At 41.6% G+C, this 14,918-nt stretch overlaps 1 protein-coding gene across 1 annotated transcript; it reads right to left on the bottom strand.

Moving 5' to 3' along the window:
• Positions 1–147: 147 nt before the first annotated feature.
• LOC116398739 (excitatory amino acid transporter 5-like) lies at positions 148–14,885 on the bottom strand. The gene is made up of 9 exons (XM_031875316.1): positions 13,861–14,885; positions 11,440–11,519; positions 10,085–10,300; positions 7,521–7,563; positions 7,239–7,446; positions 6,215–6,314; positions 1,645–1,878; positions 1,355–1,549; positions 148–632 (listed from the first exon to the last, which is right to left on the bottom strand). The coding sequence occupies exons 1-9, from the start codon at positions 14,104–14,106 to the stop codon at positions 494–496; spliced, it is 1,461 nt and encodes a 486-aa protein (XP_031731176.1). The 5' UTR covers positions 14,107–14,885; the 3' UTR covers positions 148–493.
• Positions 14,886–14,918: the final 33 nt, after the last annotated feature.

Consider the following 14,918-nt stretch of genomic DNA (forward strand, 5'->3'; position numbering starts at 1 on the left):
AATGAAATGAAATCATACCATGAAAGAATCCCACTTTTTTTAGATAATTAGTTTTGATTCCACCACTGTTACCATGTATTTACCATGTCCAAAATCTATGCATTGGTCTATCCACTAATTTCATGGCCGACTTCAGTTGGGCCTTGTGACCCCCGCACTGCCCCAGCTGATTTCGGGCAGGCAAAAAACTGCACCTCTCAGATGTAAATACCAATACATTATTTTTTGAAAATAAACATCTTATATTTATTTCACTGATAGTTGTTAAAAATGAGATCATCCTTAAACTAACTATTTCATACAGTGGACTGAAAATCATTGTTTTATGTGATGTCCTTGCTGCCCTGGCTCAAAAAATTGAAAAATGCAAAGGGGAACAGTTTTCGTTTCCAATTTAGTCATTGATTTGATAACATTAATAGATCTTCACTAAATGTGAATAAATACTAAACTGCACAGAAAGAGACATTTCTACAAAATGAGTACTGTAAACTTACAGGATCCAGTCGATGGCCACGATAAGTGTGATGTCATCTGGCGGCAGGCCCACTGATGTCAGCACGATCACCATGGTAACCAGACCGGCCTGAGGGATACCCGCCGCACCGATGCTGGCAGCTGTAGCCGTGATGCTGCATGAGGAAAACAGAAGGAAGAGTAGAATTTACCGTCAACGATTAATTCAACCAAAACGTAAAGGCCTCGTCAGTTAAACATTTGGTCTCCTCCTGTCCCCGTGGGCCACGCAGCTCATTTCGTTTAGCTGCTCTTCCTTTTTCCGGTTCCGACGATAGCCTGCGAACACTTCTTGTAGTTGGTCCAAAACCTGTTTTTTTGGCATAATAAATATTTGAAGTGGAGGGGGAGACATTTTATCAAATGTTACCAGCTCAGGAATAAATTTAAAGGGGTTTCAATGTGGATATGCGTTGTTTTGCACAGTTTGACAGACATTCATATAAAACAAAGTTGTTTCGTACAAAATTAAAATATGTCAAAATAAACATACTTTTTGTTGGCACATTCTTTTCAAACAAGGTCTAAAGGATATATTAGAGCCTATCCAGACACTTGAACTTTTACACAGTTGAATTTGGCTTTTACCTTGATATCATTATATCCACTTCAGGTGTATTAAGTGGCCTTTTTGAGATGAATGTGTGAGGTGGAAAACATTTCTTTCAGGTATAAAATGTTTCTGCATTCTCACGGTTAAGAAACCCAGGCCTTTTACCTACTCTCCCAAGCTTGTGAGAGTGGTTCCAGACTGTCTAGTCAGAAAGATTATGAGACTTAGTCCACATTTACTGATATGCTGGATGGAGACCAGATTCGGTTGTTTGTGTTGGTTTACCTGATGGTGACCAACTGGCCGAAGTCCAGCTCATAGTCATTAACCTGAGCAATGAAAATGGCCGCCACAGCCTCGTACAGCGCTGTGCCGTCCATGTTGATGGTGGCACCCACGGGGAGGACGAAGCGGGCGATCTGCCGGTCAACATTGCAGTTTTCCAACAAACACTTCATGGTGATGGGCAGCGTGGCAGAGCTAAGGAAAGACAGCATTCAAATAAATCATTAATAGAAACCTTGAAAGCGTCCAGAGACCGGCGGGTTGAAAACAGGACTGCCCTGGACTCTGACCTGGAAGAGGTAGCCAGGGCGATCACCATGGCCTGCAGCAGCCCACGGATGTAGGTGAAGGGATTCTTCTTGGTGAGGACAAAGTAGAAGAAAGGGAGGAGGATGAGTCCGTGGACAAAGAGGCCAGCGAGCACGGTGATGCCGTACCAGCCCAGCTTCTTTCCCAGCGTGCTCGGGTCCTGCATGTCCAGGATCTTCCCCGCTACCAGGAAGATGATCCCAAACGGAAAGTACCTGAGAGGACAACATCGTGATGATTTATCTGTTCTTAGAGTCTAAGCAGCAGTGGAGCTAAACATGAAATGTTTTTCCTTAGGGTAACACCAGAGGAAAGGTCATGGAGTCATTCAAATCAAAAAAGGTCATCCTCTGGGAATCAGTCATTAAGTCATCAGCCTCTGGGGATCATGAATATACACCTCAGATTTCTAAGTAATCCAGTCCCTAGTTTTCCAGATAATTTGGCATGGACCATAACGTTGGTCACAGGGATTATTTTAGTATTTTATCCGAATGGACATTCCCTTGGGACCACGGATATCAAAAACAACAGAGTCTAAGTAAATAAATAAACCACTATGAATAAATGGTGTGGAAGGGTTGGGCGATATGACAGCATATACTGTACAAAGGTAGAACTATGTCCACCGGTAGAGATACAGCAAGACCGTTTCCACCGCAGTAGATATTCTCTAATGGGTCACGGGATTTCAGCAGACAGGGAGGAGGAGAGTAAAGTTGTAAATACAGAGCTGGAGGAAGCATACCAACTAACCCAAGATAAGGAAGACCTCTGGTTACATGATTAGCTTTGTGAAATGAAAGGAAATCCTGTGCAGGAAGTCTTTTTGCTTTTGGTATTGGATTTTCCCATTGCACTGACTGAGGTCAGGTTGGTATTTATTTGCACCTGTTATCATTCAAACCAGTAATACTTGAAATGATTGTTCTCAGGAAGCTTAAAGAATTTTAGTTTTACTGTTTTCAGTCTGTTGTTTTAAACTCATGTGTTGTCTCGTTTGAGGCAATTGTTTTTGTTTGTTTAAGGAAGTTCCAAATAAAATAAAAAATATTCAAATGTGATAAAGTACAGTTTATATTTTAAAACCATTTTAACATAAATTTACAGAACAATCACTGTGTCGTTATATATTCCATTACCATGATCCCCCAGAATGAGCTGGAACATGTTGCCGGTGAGAGGGAGGTCTGGGTCGGCCTGCTTGACCTGCTGCCACCGCGACCCGACCTCGGATAAGCGGTGGAAAATGGATGGATGGATGGATGATTTAAAATGACATATACCCTGATAGAAGATTTTTGGCCATATCGCCATCCCCCAACTTGCTGTTATGCCGGTTTTGCACATTACCATACTATTACATTTCACACTGGCCTCATCCCCACTAAACAACAGTCTCTCTTGGTATATATGTATTAAAGGATTTGCATACTGGATATATGTTTTTATTCTATTCAAATTTAAATTGTTAAATATGTTTTGTGTGTGTTTCATTGTGCAACCGTGTTAAAATGACTAATAAATTGAAAAGCATCAATTTTCGCCATTTACATGAAAGTAAAAAGAAAACATCTATTAGACTAAACTGGTGAGAGAGTTGAATACCAGGGTGTGAGAACGAGATACTTTTCAGAAATCTCCACCACTGTCGCTAAATCTGGGATTTCTAGCATGTGTATGCTAGTCTCATTAAAGCTTCTCTAAGCTGCCGTTATTTCAATCATGTGTTTTAGCGACTTAAGAGCTGAAGTAGTTTCTCCGAATCAGCTCATGAATGACAACATTTAACAAGTGGCCTAATCAGTCCTGATCATTTAAATCAGCATCCCCAAAGCAGAGCGGCGTTCAACAGGCTGTGCTTCAAGTGCAAATGATTGCCATAACTAAGCGTCCATGAACAATGCTCATGAAATATTTTATAACGTGAATATTGGTATGTGTTAAGAGTCTGATGGTCTAAACCCTGAAGGACACACATGTAAGAACTGTATCCGTTCACTGCTCAGGTCAATAAGCCTCGCGTGGGCTCTGCTGCCGTTTTTAATCTGGTCATGTGCTGCAGCAAGATGACATTACAGCCATGTTCTCCCCACCTGACAGGTCATCAGGTCAGATCCAACTCATTGTTATCGGTGTCAGAGGAGGGGTCACTCAGAGGTGAGACCTTTATTACACAAATATTAACTACAAAATACTAGGGGTGGGGGAAAAAAATCGATACAGCATAGAATCGCGATATCTTGCGCGGCGATATTGTATCGATACACGGAAGTCAAGTATCGATCTTTAATTATATAAACTATAAACTTTTTGGTATTAGAAAAATAAAATCAATTGCTTTTTCATTCCACTAGATGGTGCTGAGTTGTTTTCTGGTGAGGTCAGCAAAGGTCCCGGGTCAGCATGATTGGTAGGAAGTTGGTCAAAACAAAGATGGAGACTCAGAGAAAGAAATCAGAAATGCGCCGTCCGCGTTTAAATCAGACGTCTGGACTTATTTTGGATTTTTTACAAGGAAGGGAAGAAGGACATGAATACGACACATGGATATGACTCATGGATATGACTCCGTCGCGGCGTTTTTTCACCGACACAGCCGTTCCCAAGCTCTACAAAGAAGTGAATCTTTGAGTACAGTAGAAAGAGTTGCATTAACTTGCGATGCGTTGACCTCAAGCGCAGTGGATTCCTATGTGACTATAACAGCACAATATCTCACAGAGGACTGGCGACTGCTGTCTCACATTCTCCAAACTACACGTAAGTCACACCGGGGCAAACATTACAGACCTGCAAAATGCAGCACAAGAATGAGGGATTGCCGACAAAAACCTGGTGGTTGTAACCGACAACGCTTCTAACATGGGCGTTGCCGTTCAGTTAGCGGGATACCTGCATGTGAAGTGTTTCGCTCACACGCTCAATCTGGCCTTACAACGTGGTTAAATCTGCCAACAGTAGCCAGGCTCATGGGGAGAGTGCGGCGCATAACTGGCTCTCTGCCCTTAACTAACATCCATGCATCGCAAGTTATACTGAGTTATCACACTTATAGAAGTTATAGTTCATATACTGAGTCCACACACGTTTGCATTCAGTTAAGTTGGACTATGTAGAATGTAATACAAACAGTTCAGTTTGTCAGGTGCATGCAACATTTATGACAGGTTTTTATGACATTGTTGGTCAGTCTGTCTGCTTGACAATCTTATTTTGCTGCAATAAAACTGATTGAAGTGAGATGAACAGACTGAAAACTTTATCTTATTAGATAAAACATGTTGACACAGTTTTCCTTTGGGGACATAATTTGAAGTTGAAAAAAGTAATAAATCGCAATATATGTTATCGCAATACTCAGCATATCGCAGTATCGTGATAATATCGTATCGTGACCCAAGTATCGTGATAATATCGTATCGCGGGACCTCTGGTGATTCCCACCCCTACAAAATACCACGTTGTAGTTTAATATTACCGAAACAAACTCTGAACTCTGGATTTTATGAAGGTCAAAGTCAAACCCTCTGCTGCTTCAAAGGGAAGTCATGAACACACACAAAAATAAATAATCCTGTGGAATCAGGATGTGCTTAAAATAAAGTTGTACGCTTTATGTTTAGTTTGAATGTTTATTTATAGGGCGCTTTCACGTCTGTATATTGGTTCATGTGGTATCTTCTCTGATGAGCTCACAAAGAAATGATTTATTATGGGCATCGATAGTATAAACTGCCTCTGCACTTCGTATATCATCAATAGCAACGAGCAAGTGGAAACTGGAGAGGCAACTTGCACTTGTAGCAGGGCTGGGAAATATGGAAAAAGAAATCAGATATCACGATATCTGATTCTTTGATATTGTGACGACAATGTAGGTTTGACTACTGATGCCATCACAAAATATTTATACTTAAAAGATATTGTTGCTAAATAATCATCAATAATGTGGATATAATGAGTAAATGGGTAAAGGCAAATAATATAAAAGAAAATGCCATCCCTTTACTGTAAAGCAGACTTTAAAACTCGGAAAATACAAAACGTATGTCATATTACAATATCCAAACTCTAAGACGATATCTAGTCTCATATCACAGCTAGTCAGACCTCCATTTATCCTATTTATTCTGTTCTTAGCTAGCTGCTAAGAACTGTTTGAGTTCACTCCACGTCCCAGCATGCAACCTGGTTATGGGAGCCTGTAAGCTCAAATCAGATCAGGTTCCCACCACAAACGAACCGAGACCCACTTCCTCTTCAGGGTCTCTGAGAGGTGGCTTTGCACCCACGAATAACTGTTGTGTTCAAATCTGCCCATAATAATCTTTTAAAGAAGGAAAACCAATCAGAACGATTCAACAGGAATTTACAACGCAGCTTTGAAAACACCTTTAGTGACTGACTGACTTCTGACAATGAAGCCAGGACCCTGAAACTGAATCCAGACTTTAGGTTTTTCTGCTGTCCCATATTAAAATGTCTGCTGTAAAATGGACCAGCGTTTTCTCAATAGTATGTACTGTACATTCAGAGTATTCTTCTCACCAGACAGCAGCGTTGATGATCTTCATGACGCACTCGTTGATACACTGGCACACACTGATCAGGGGAGCTCCTCGCTCTCCCATCCTGCCCAGCAACAGGCCTGCAACAAAACAGTTAGTACATTATTATAAGCAGCAACAGAAACCGTCTGGACTCATGTCAATACACCACTGTTGACAAGTTTGTAATCTCCTGCCACTGAAGCTCCATTGTGTCCAGTAACTCTGTATGTCTGAATAGTTTTTTAAGCTTTTACTTTGTAGAAAGTCCTCTTTTCTAATTGACGTCATTTAGTTTAGTACATGGAGAAAAAAAAAAACACTGTACAATGGTTCAACCAGACTGACAACTGAAAGAGACAACAATCCCTCTGAGCAGCCATTGGTCAAAGAAACTGGAACTTGGCATCAAAATGTGTTCAGATTTAACAGCTTCCTGTTTCAGTATTTCACAATAATGCACCCTGAAACAAGCTGGAATTAAGAGGCAAAGTGTTGCTTTAGCAATGCTCTTCTTCAAACTTCCCAATAGAAACAGAAGGTTAGCACCAGTGGAATGTCAGCTGAACAAGTCACAGTTTAAAGCTCTTCAAACTAAACATCAAGTAGACTGCAGAGAGACCGACTCATTGTTTAGATGCCAAACTGCACCGTCGTAGTTCAATAATGATCGAGGGTCACTGACGCTTTTCTGTCCGGGAAAACCAAATCAAAAACCAAGTGGTGCCCTCGACTAAATGGAAGTTTGAATTATTTCATTCTTATGTAAATGGTAAATGGTGTCTGAAGTACACCGTTTTCTTCATCTCTGTTAAAACAGCCACTATTGAAAAGAAGAAGAAGACCTACTTAACAGCCGATTCGAGGAAACTACAGAAATTCCAACATCTGATCTGTTTAACAACTAACAGAAAACAGAATATAGAAGAAGGAATTGGATAATAAAAACTTCAGCGCAGTAAACATCCAGACTTGATAACAGCTGACTGTGTCAGTCAGCCAGCCATGGACTCCGTCCTGCTCACCCATGGTGGCGGAGAAGATGACGATGCCAAGGACGTTCATCTGTTGGCTGCTGCCGGGACTCGTCTTGTACGTGACATCCGGAGGCGGAGTCAGCTCCAGGTACACCGTCCGACCTTTCGGGTCGCTCTCGTCAGGGAAGACGTAGACAAAGTTGGGCTGGACGGTTCTGGCCTGGACTTTGAGGATGGGAATCAGGTCCGTTTTGTACTGGGGGAACACAGACGTGTTTGTTATAGGAAGTGTTTAAAAGTTCTTTGTCATCTGAATGGCTGTCTCGTTACCTGCTGAAACGTGGCCTCGATCAGATTAGAGGGAACCATGTTTCTGCGGAGGAACAAAGAGACACAGCGTTGTTATTTAACGGTGACAGAGGATCAAATATCAAACACAGATGAGTCGAGAGCGAAACGGCTGCGTAGATCACCTGACCTTCAACGGGTGGTGAGAGATAGGTCAACGCGATGGTAAGGAGTCTGCCAACTAGGGGTGGGGGAAAAAATCGATACAGCATTGTATCGCGATATTTTGCGTGGCGATATTGTATCGATACACGGACGCCAAGTATCGATCTTTTATTATATAAACTATTAAAAAATTACTAGAAAAATCAAATCAATTGCTTTTTCAGTCCACTAGATGGTGCTGAGTTGTTTTCTGGTGAGGTCAGCAAAGGTCCCGGGTCAGCATGATTGGTAGGAAGTTGGTCAAAACAAACATCGGAGAAAGAAATCAGAAATGCACTGTCCGCGTTTAAATCAGACGTCTGGACTTATTTTGGATTTTTTAACAAGGAAGGGAAGAAGGACATGGATATGACACATTGATATGACACATGGATATGACACCGTCGCGGCATTTTTTCACCGACACATCCGTGCCCAAGCCCTACAGAGAAGTGAAGCTTAAAGTTGAGGAGTCTTTGAGTACAGCAGAAAGAGTTGCATTAACTTGCGATGCGTGGATTCCTATGTGACTATAACGGCACAATATCTCAGGGGACTGGCGACTGCTGTCTCTCGTTCTCCAAACTAGAGCAGTACACGTAAGTCACACCGGGGCAAATATTACAGACCTCCTGCAAAATGCAGCACAAGAATGGCGGATTGCCGACAAAAACCTGGTGGTTGCAACCGACAACGCTTCTAACATGGGCGTTGCCGTTCAGTTAGCGGGATACCTGCATGTGAAGTGTTTCGCTCACACGCTCAATCTGGCCTTACAACGTGGTTAAATCTGCCAACAGTAGCCAGGCTCATGGGGAGAGTGCGGCGCATAACTGGCTCTCTGCCCTTAACTAACATCCACGCATCGCAAGTTATACTGAGTTATACAACACTTATATCCTACTTATATAAGTTATAGTTCATATACTGAGTCCACACGTTTGCATTCAGTTAAGTTGGACTATGTAGTAATACAAACAGTTCAGTGTGTCAGGTTCATGCAACATTTATGACATTGTTGGTCAGTCTGTCTGCTTGACAATCCTATTTTGCTGCAATAAAAATGATTGAAGTGAGATGAACAGACTGAAAACTTTATCTTATTAGATAAAACATGTTGACACAGTTTTCCTTTGGGGACATAATTTGAAGTTGAAAAAAGTAATAAATCGCAATATAGGCCTATGTTATCGCAATACTCAGAATATCGCAGTATCGTGATAATATCGTATCGTGACCTAAGTATTGTGATAATATCGTATCGCGGGACCTCTGGTGATTCCCACCCCTACTGCCAACGTGCCGCAGCAGAGATCATTGCTTTGCACCGCCGCTGACTCGGCTAATCTGTCACTCATCCCTGCAGGATTACTAAAAATATACTAATCAGCCCCGTCTGTAATCGGATTGATGTGTGTGTGTGTTTGCTGTGTTTTCTACGATTTGTTGATCGATGTGTTGTGCAGCTGACTGGCAGCGGTCTGTTGGACCCTGTGTCTCTCAAGAGTCCAAAGTGAAGTCTTTAAATGTCTTGTTTGTTTGATCGATCAACTGTCAAAAACACAAAGAGATTCAGTTTACTGAGGTATAAACCCCAAAATCTGATGCACTGGAGGATGACTGGCAGCTTGTTGTAATAGACTTAAATAATCAACAGCTAATTGACGAAGTGAACTGCACTTCCTCTCCTGCCTTGCAGTGAAAAGCAGCAGACACACAATCAAAGATTGACGTCAGGTCGAACCCACTAGATTATTATTCATTATCACCCATATAATCCACGGTCAGCCATATTTTCTCAAACATTTTCTCTGTGTTCATGTTAACGTCCAAGTGCTAATTACAATTTATTACTAAACTCTGATGTATCTGACTTGACACTTAGTAAAATGGAAGTGCCTGAAGGTCACACGACCAAACTCTGGAGTCACATGACTGTCTTCCATGTTCTCCGATGAACATGAAAGCTTGACTTATGACGGGAAACGCAGCGTCGTGCTGCTTAGAAACCAAAACCAACAAACTCGCCACAAACTTTTTAACAATCCCATGTGTCTGCTTCTGCGGTCACACAGAATGTTGCACCCCATCCATACCAGTGAAAAAGGGCAAGAGGCTAATTAGCTTCCTGAACTTTGGCCTGCGGATGCTAAAAGGCCACTCCACATTGAAAACCTTGCTGTACATTTCTGAAATAACTGAATTTGTTGTCCAGCACTGTTTTCACAGATGCTTCCAGTAGAAACTTGTGCTCGCTGCACAGAGCTCGCTGCACAGAGCTGTGCAGGACTCATCAATATCCAGGCAGGTGTGGGGGGGGGGGGGGTATTCGCAAACAACAAACTGTCCCACATTTAGAGAGTCCCGGGTCTGACCCTTCATGGCCTCTAAACATCCTTTACCTGATGAGGTCAAGCAGGGCGTCGGCCGAGGTCATGACGGGCCCCCCTCCCAGCCGGTTGCTCTCCATCTCCGTCCCCACGCCGGGTTTGATGATGAGGACGAGCACGATGCCGACCACCACGGCGATGAAGGTGGTCCACAGGTAGTAGGTGACGGTCAGGACGCCAATCCGACAGCACGCTTTCGACTCCATCGACGACAGACCCGACATCAAACTGCACGAACAGACAGAGGGAGGGAGGGAGGGAGGGGCACATGTTGGTTTAAAAGGGACATTTTGTTCATGTCAGTTTCAGTTTCATCTGTGTGTGTTCAGGACAGACAGAGGTCCAGGACATGTTTAGCCTAGCTTATCATAACGACTGGAAGAAGGGGGGAAACAAAAAAAGAAATCCACCTTCCGAGTGTATTGGATGCGCACGTTGTATCTTGTTGGATAACAAGAGTTCAAAAAACTTGCTGCAGAAAGATAATGTGTTACTTTCTGACTTCATGAGACTGAAACATCTCAACAACCATTGGATGGATTGTGTGGTTCAGGGGATGTCCTGATCCGATCCGTTTTTACTCGCCAAGCTTTTCATGCACAGCAACGCAACGATTGCAGCCGCCGTGAACTTTTCCAACCAGTCTCTCCCTCTCCTCCTCTCCACTGAGCACACCATGAACGACAGCAAAATTCAGAACGAGACGTTTTTTCCCCTTAATCGGTGTGTGTCAATGCGTTTCATTACAGCTCAGTCTTGCGTTTTGCTGGCATCTGTTTCACCGCCTGCAGCATGGACAGACAGCGGTGGAGAACAGAGGACAACCACGCTGACCACAACACTGTGCAACAAAAGCACCGAGTGCAAAAAGCCATTAAGTAATTTAGACACTCTTCAACTAAAAAAAAAAATGAACATCTAATGTGTTTAAAGCATGTAAATCAGTCTGCATTGATCTTTATATTGTGAGAAAAGAAAATATCTGCAGACATTTGAAGGCAGCAGCTTGAAAACACCACCAAGCTTCTACAGAATAAAACACACACACACACACACACACACACACACACACGCGGGAAAGTAAACCTGACCACTGAAAAAACTAAAAGGGACAACATTGACGATTCCAGGATTATGTCCTCATGAATCACCATGTTTTCTCTGAGGTTGAATATTATCCATCCCATCTGATTAAGGGGAACTTGAGCACAGAGAAGGCTGGGAACCTCACCAGTAGTGGAACCTTAAATGTCAGAAACTTTTGACATTTCCTTTCTTTTTTTTTTTTCTCTCTCTAAGTTTCATTGCAATTTAAATGTTTTCAATACATCTGCTGGTGTGTGACAAGCACAAAACCGTCGACCTACCTGGATGTGATGAGAGGAAGGATGAGCATCTTCAGCATCCTCATCAGCAGCTCTCCGGGAAAGGAGAAGTAGATCTTTGCCTGCGATAATGAAATACATCTCACGTCAACATTTGAAAATAAAAAAGCGGGTCTTTTGTCATTGTTTAATTACTAAAATGTTCTGTGGAGTTAGATTCTCTTTGACCTGTATAGCAGCGTCAAACAAAAAGATGCTTCAGATTCGGTTCTGTGCAGCAAACAATGGGTGAAGTCACACTTTGATCTTTGTAGACCGAATCATGTTTTCTACAGAAACAAACTTTAAGAAGAAGGTAATGAAGTGTAAGGTTGTTGTTACAGGTCGGGCCTATTATAAAAGGAGCTTTAAAAACTGAAATCTATTTAATGTCATTTACGAGGTCTATACGATGACCCAGTGTTTGTCTTCTAGTATTTTCTTTATTCATTTTAGGGCCTCAACTAACTATTATCTCAATAATCAATTCATCTACAGATTATTTTCTCAATAAATGAATTGTTTGGTATATTAACTATCAGCATACTATTTATGTATTTTGACAAAAATGTCCATAGTAATTTCCCAAAGTCACCTTGGACAAGACTTTGGACAAATGTCTTATTTTGTCCAACAGTCAAATAAAATATTCAGTTTACTGTGAAATATAAGTTTATTTACCTAAGTACAATTTTGAGATACTCCTGTAGTATATTAAAATAAATCGTTATATATTATATTATATAATTCAATCTAAACCTGATTCCTTCTTTGGTTTGTTGGCCTACAGGTCACATTTAACTATGTTAAATCCCTACCAAGTGTACGTTTATTGTGCCTCAAAGTTCCCACAATAATTCTATTTGATGTGTTTTATCGTTTACCTCGTTCAGTTTCAGCTCCTCAAGGTCAGCACACTCATTTGGCTCTAACTGAGCGGCTGACGGCCACTTTAATTGAAAGGAGGGATTAATGTGTGTGGATTTGGACGGGCTGTCCTCTCCCTCTGTGGCTGTTAATGCTCCCTAACTGTTTCTACCAGAACATGTACCTGCAGAGAATCAATGTAAAAGGAAAGCATTATATCTTTAAATTAAATGATCAGTATTTAAAGCTGCCTGTGGAGTTTTCTTGTAAACAAACTTTAAGTTTACAATGAATATTTCTAACAAACATGTTGAGACACATTTCCTTCCTTAGAAAAGATTTGCAAAGCTGATTGTGTTTAGTTTTTTTTTTTCAATATTTAAATCCTGCATTGTTTATATCCATGTTTGGGCCTCTAGTAAAAAACTCCTGACCAACTGGAAGTTTGAAGAAAGATATCGACATGGTAGCGCAACGAGAAAGTTAAACCTGGAATGACTTCGTTTTTTGTCCACTTGGGGACAGAACAAGCTGTTAACACATCTTATACAGTTAGCATGTTAGTAAACAGCTGCCTTCTTCCACATGCACAACGTGGTCATCCCAGCTAAAACAACTAAAATATTTTAAGCTATCAAACTAATGGTTGGCTTTCCTAAATCAACAATAACAAGGACTAACTAATAACTGCTAAAACTTAAACTCAACTGCTGGCCTCAACCACACTGGACATTTAGTCAATGAATTGTCAGAAAGAGCGGCAGAAACCCGACATTGAAGCATCAGCTTTATGTAGTTGTAGCTAACATGTTAGCAAACAGTTGCCACATCCAGCAGAAACAGGACGACATTAGCATCTGTTAGCCCAACGTTAAGCTAGTAACCTTAAACTGAACTGTTAACCTGAATTTAGCTGCTTATCTGACTTGTTAGCTAACCCGAACTACACAGTTTGAGCTCATAAACAAACTGCAAGCAAACCTAAACTATTTTAGCTGCTAAAGTCAGCAGTTAGCTAATTTGAGCGGCACTATTTTAGCTCCTAACCTCAACCAAGCTGTTTCATTAGCTCTGAATTTGGGAGCTGAAATATGAGAATATCAGTCCTGATGAAAAGTTGAATGGACAGCATTAAAAGGTTAACAGAATAATTAAATGAGGTCTTGTGGGAACTGGAATTTCAAGGCCTAGCAGCAGAGTCCTTAATTTTATACTTAAGTGTTGATGAGAAATTGAAAAGGACATATCACAAGGAAGTTAAGTAAAGTAAGTCAGTAAAATGTATTTATAAAGCGCTTTTCACAGACAAAAGTCACAAAGTGCTTAACAGTTAAATGACAAGTATCCACACGGGAGACATTTTCGACATTTTAAGTCACAGCAGGTGAGTCCTGCTGGGAAGTTTGAAGGAAAGATTCTAATGGACACTAAAATAAAGTATCAACATGGGAGAAAATAATTTTGTGTACCAGCAGGTGAGTCTGGACGTAAATTAAAAGCACAGGATCTCCCTGGTGGTTCAAACTTTCTGTCCCGACATGTGAGTGGTAACTTTACCTGTGTGGACAGATGAGTTCCCCTCAGCGTGAAGCCCAGCGTGCAGCCGGTGATCACGGAGATGATGGACAGCGTCAGCAGCCCGTTCCTCTTCAAGAAACCCTTCAAGTTACTCCTCAGGTTCCACGTCCCCTGGAAGAGAGTCTTCACCCGGTCCAACATCGTCCTCTTTGCTTCTCCCGGAGCATACGAACTGTGTTCGGAGCGCTCCTCCTCCTCGCCGCTTGGTAAAAGAAGCTTGTCCATGCCTTCCAATTTTTTTATTGGTCTTTGTTACTGTTTAACTGGCAGGGTGACAATCCTGTAAAATCCAAAGACGACCTAACCTTTTCCACTGAGGGATTAAATCATCATGATCAGAGCCAACGGCAGCGCTGCAGACCGAATTACAGCCACTGTAAGAGGCTTAAAGAGGTTGAACAACCTCACACGCCTTTGTTTTGGATCATCCTGGACCCGGTCCGGTTGTTGTTTCTGGTTTTTTGGCTGAACTGATGGGGTGAAAAGGTCTTCTGAGAAGTCAGAGGATCCTGCAAGTTTAGACGGAGTTGCTGGACTCGACGAAGGTTTTTGAGCTCAAATTAGGGCCGGTAAGATTTCTTTTGCGAAACTAAAAGATATTTAGAATTATTCATTATTCATTATTTCATGAGAAATAATGAAGAATGCAGCTTAGCTTCCTCCATTCATGACTCCCAGAACTAATTTCAAGAGGTTTGGGCAGTATGTAAAGAGTTATTCATGTAAATAAATGTAAGGTTTGTGTATTTTGGGGAAAATGTGTCTGGTAAACAATTGAAAAAGGTTAGTCACTTGTGTCACTAACACACTGGTCTGACACACTCGGGCCATCGGTGAGCATCTGTGGCCCTCATTCTTACACTGTGACTCGGACCGTCGGCACTATTCTGGCTTTGTCTGTTTGCTGGCGGAGCGCTGAGAGAAATCACATCACTCTGATTGTCTTTTCAGCTTAGACGAATCCATGCACGAGATGAAAAACGGTTGGAAGGAAAGCAAGCAAACGAGTAGATCTGAGCATATATATATATATATAT

The sequence above is a fragment of the Anarrhichthys ocellatus genome, unplaced genomic scaffold, assembly GCF_004355925.1.
Source record: "Anarrhichthys ocellatus isolate YVR2014 unplaced genomic scaffold, GSC_Weel_1.0 scaffold88, whole genome shotgun sequence".
Classification (NCBI taxonomy): Eukaryota; Metazoa; Chordata; class Actinopteri; order Perciformes; family Anarhichadidae; genus Anarrhichthys; species Anarrhichthys ocellatus.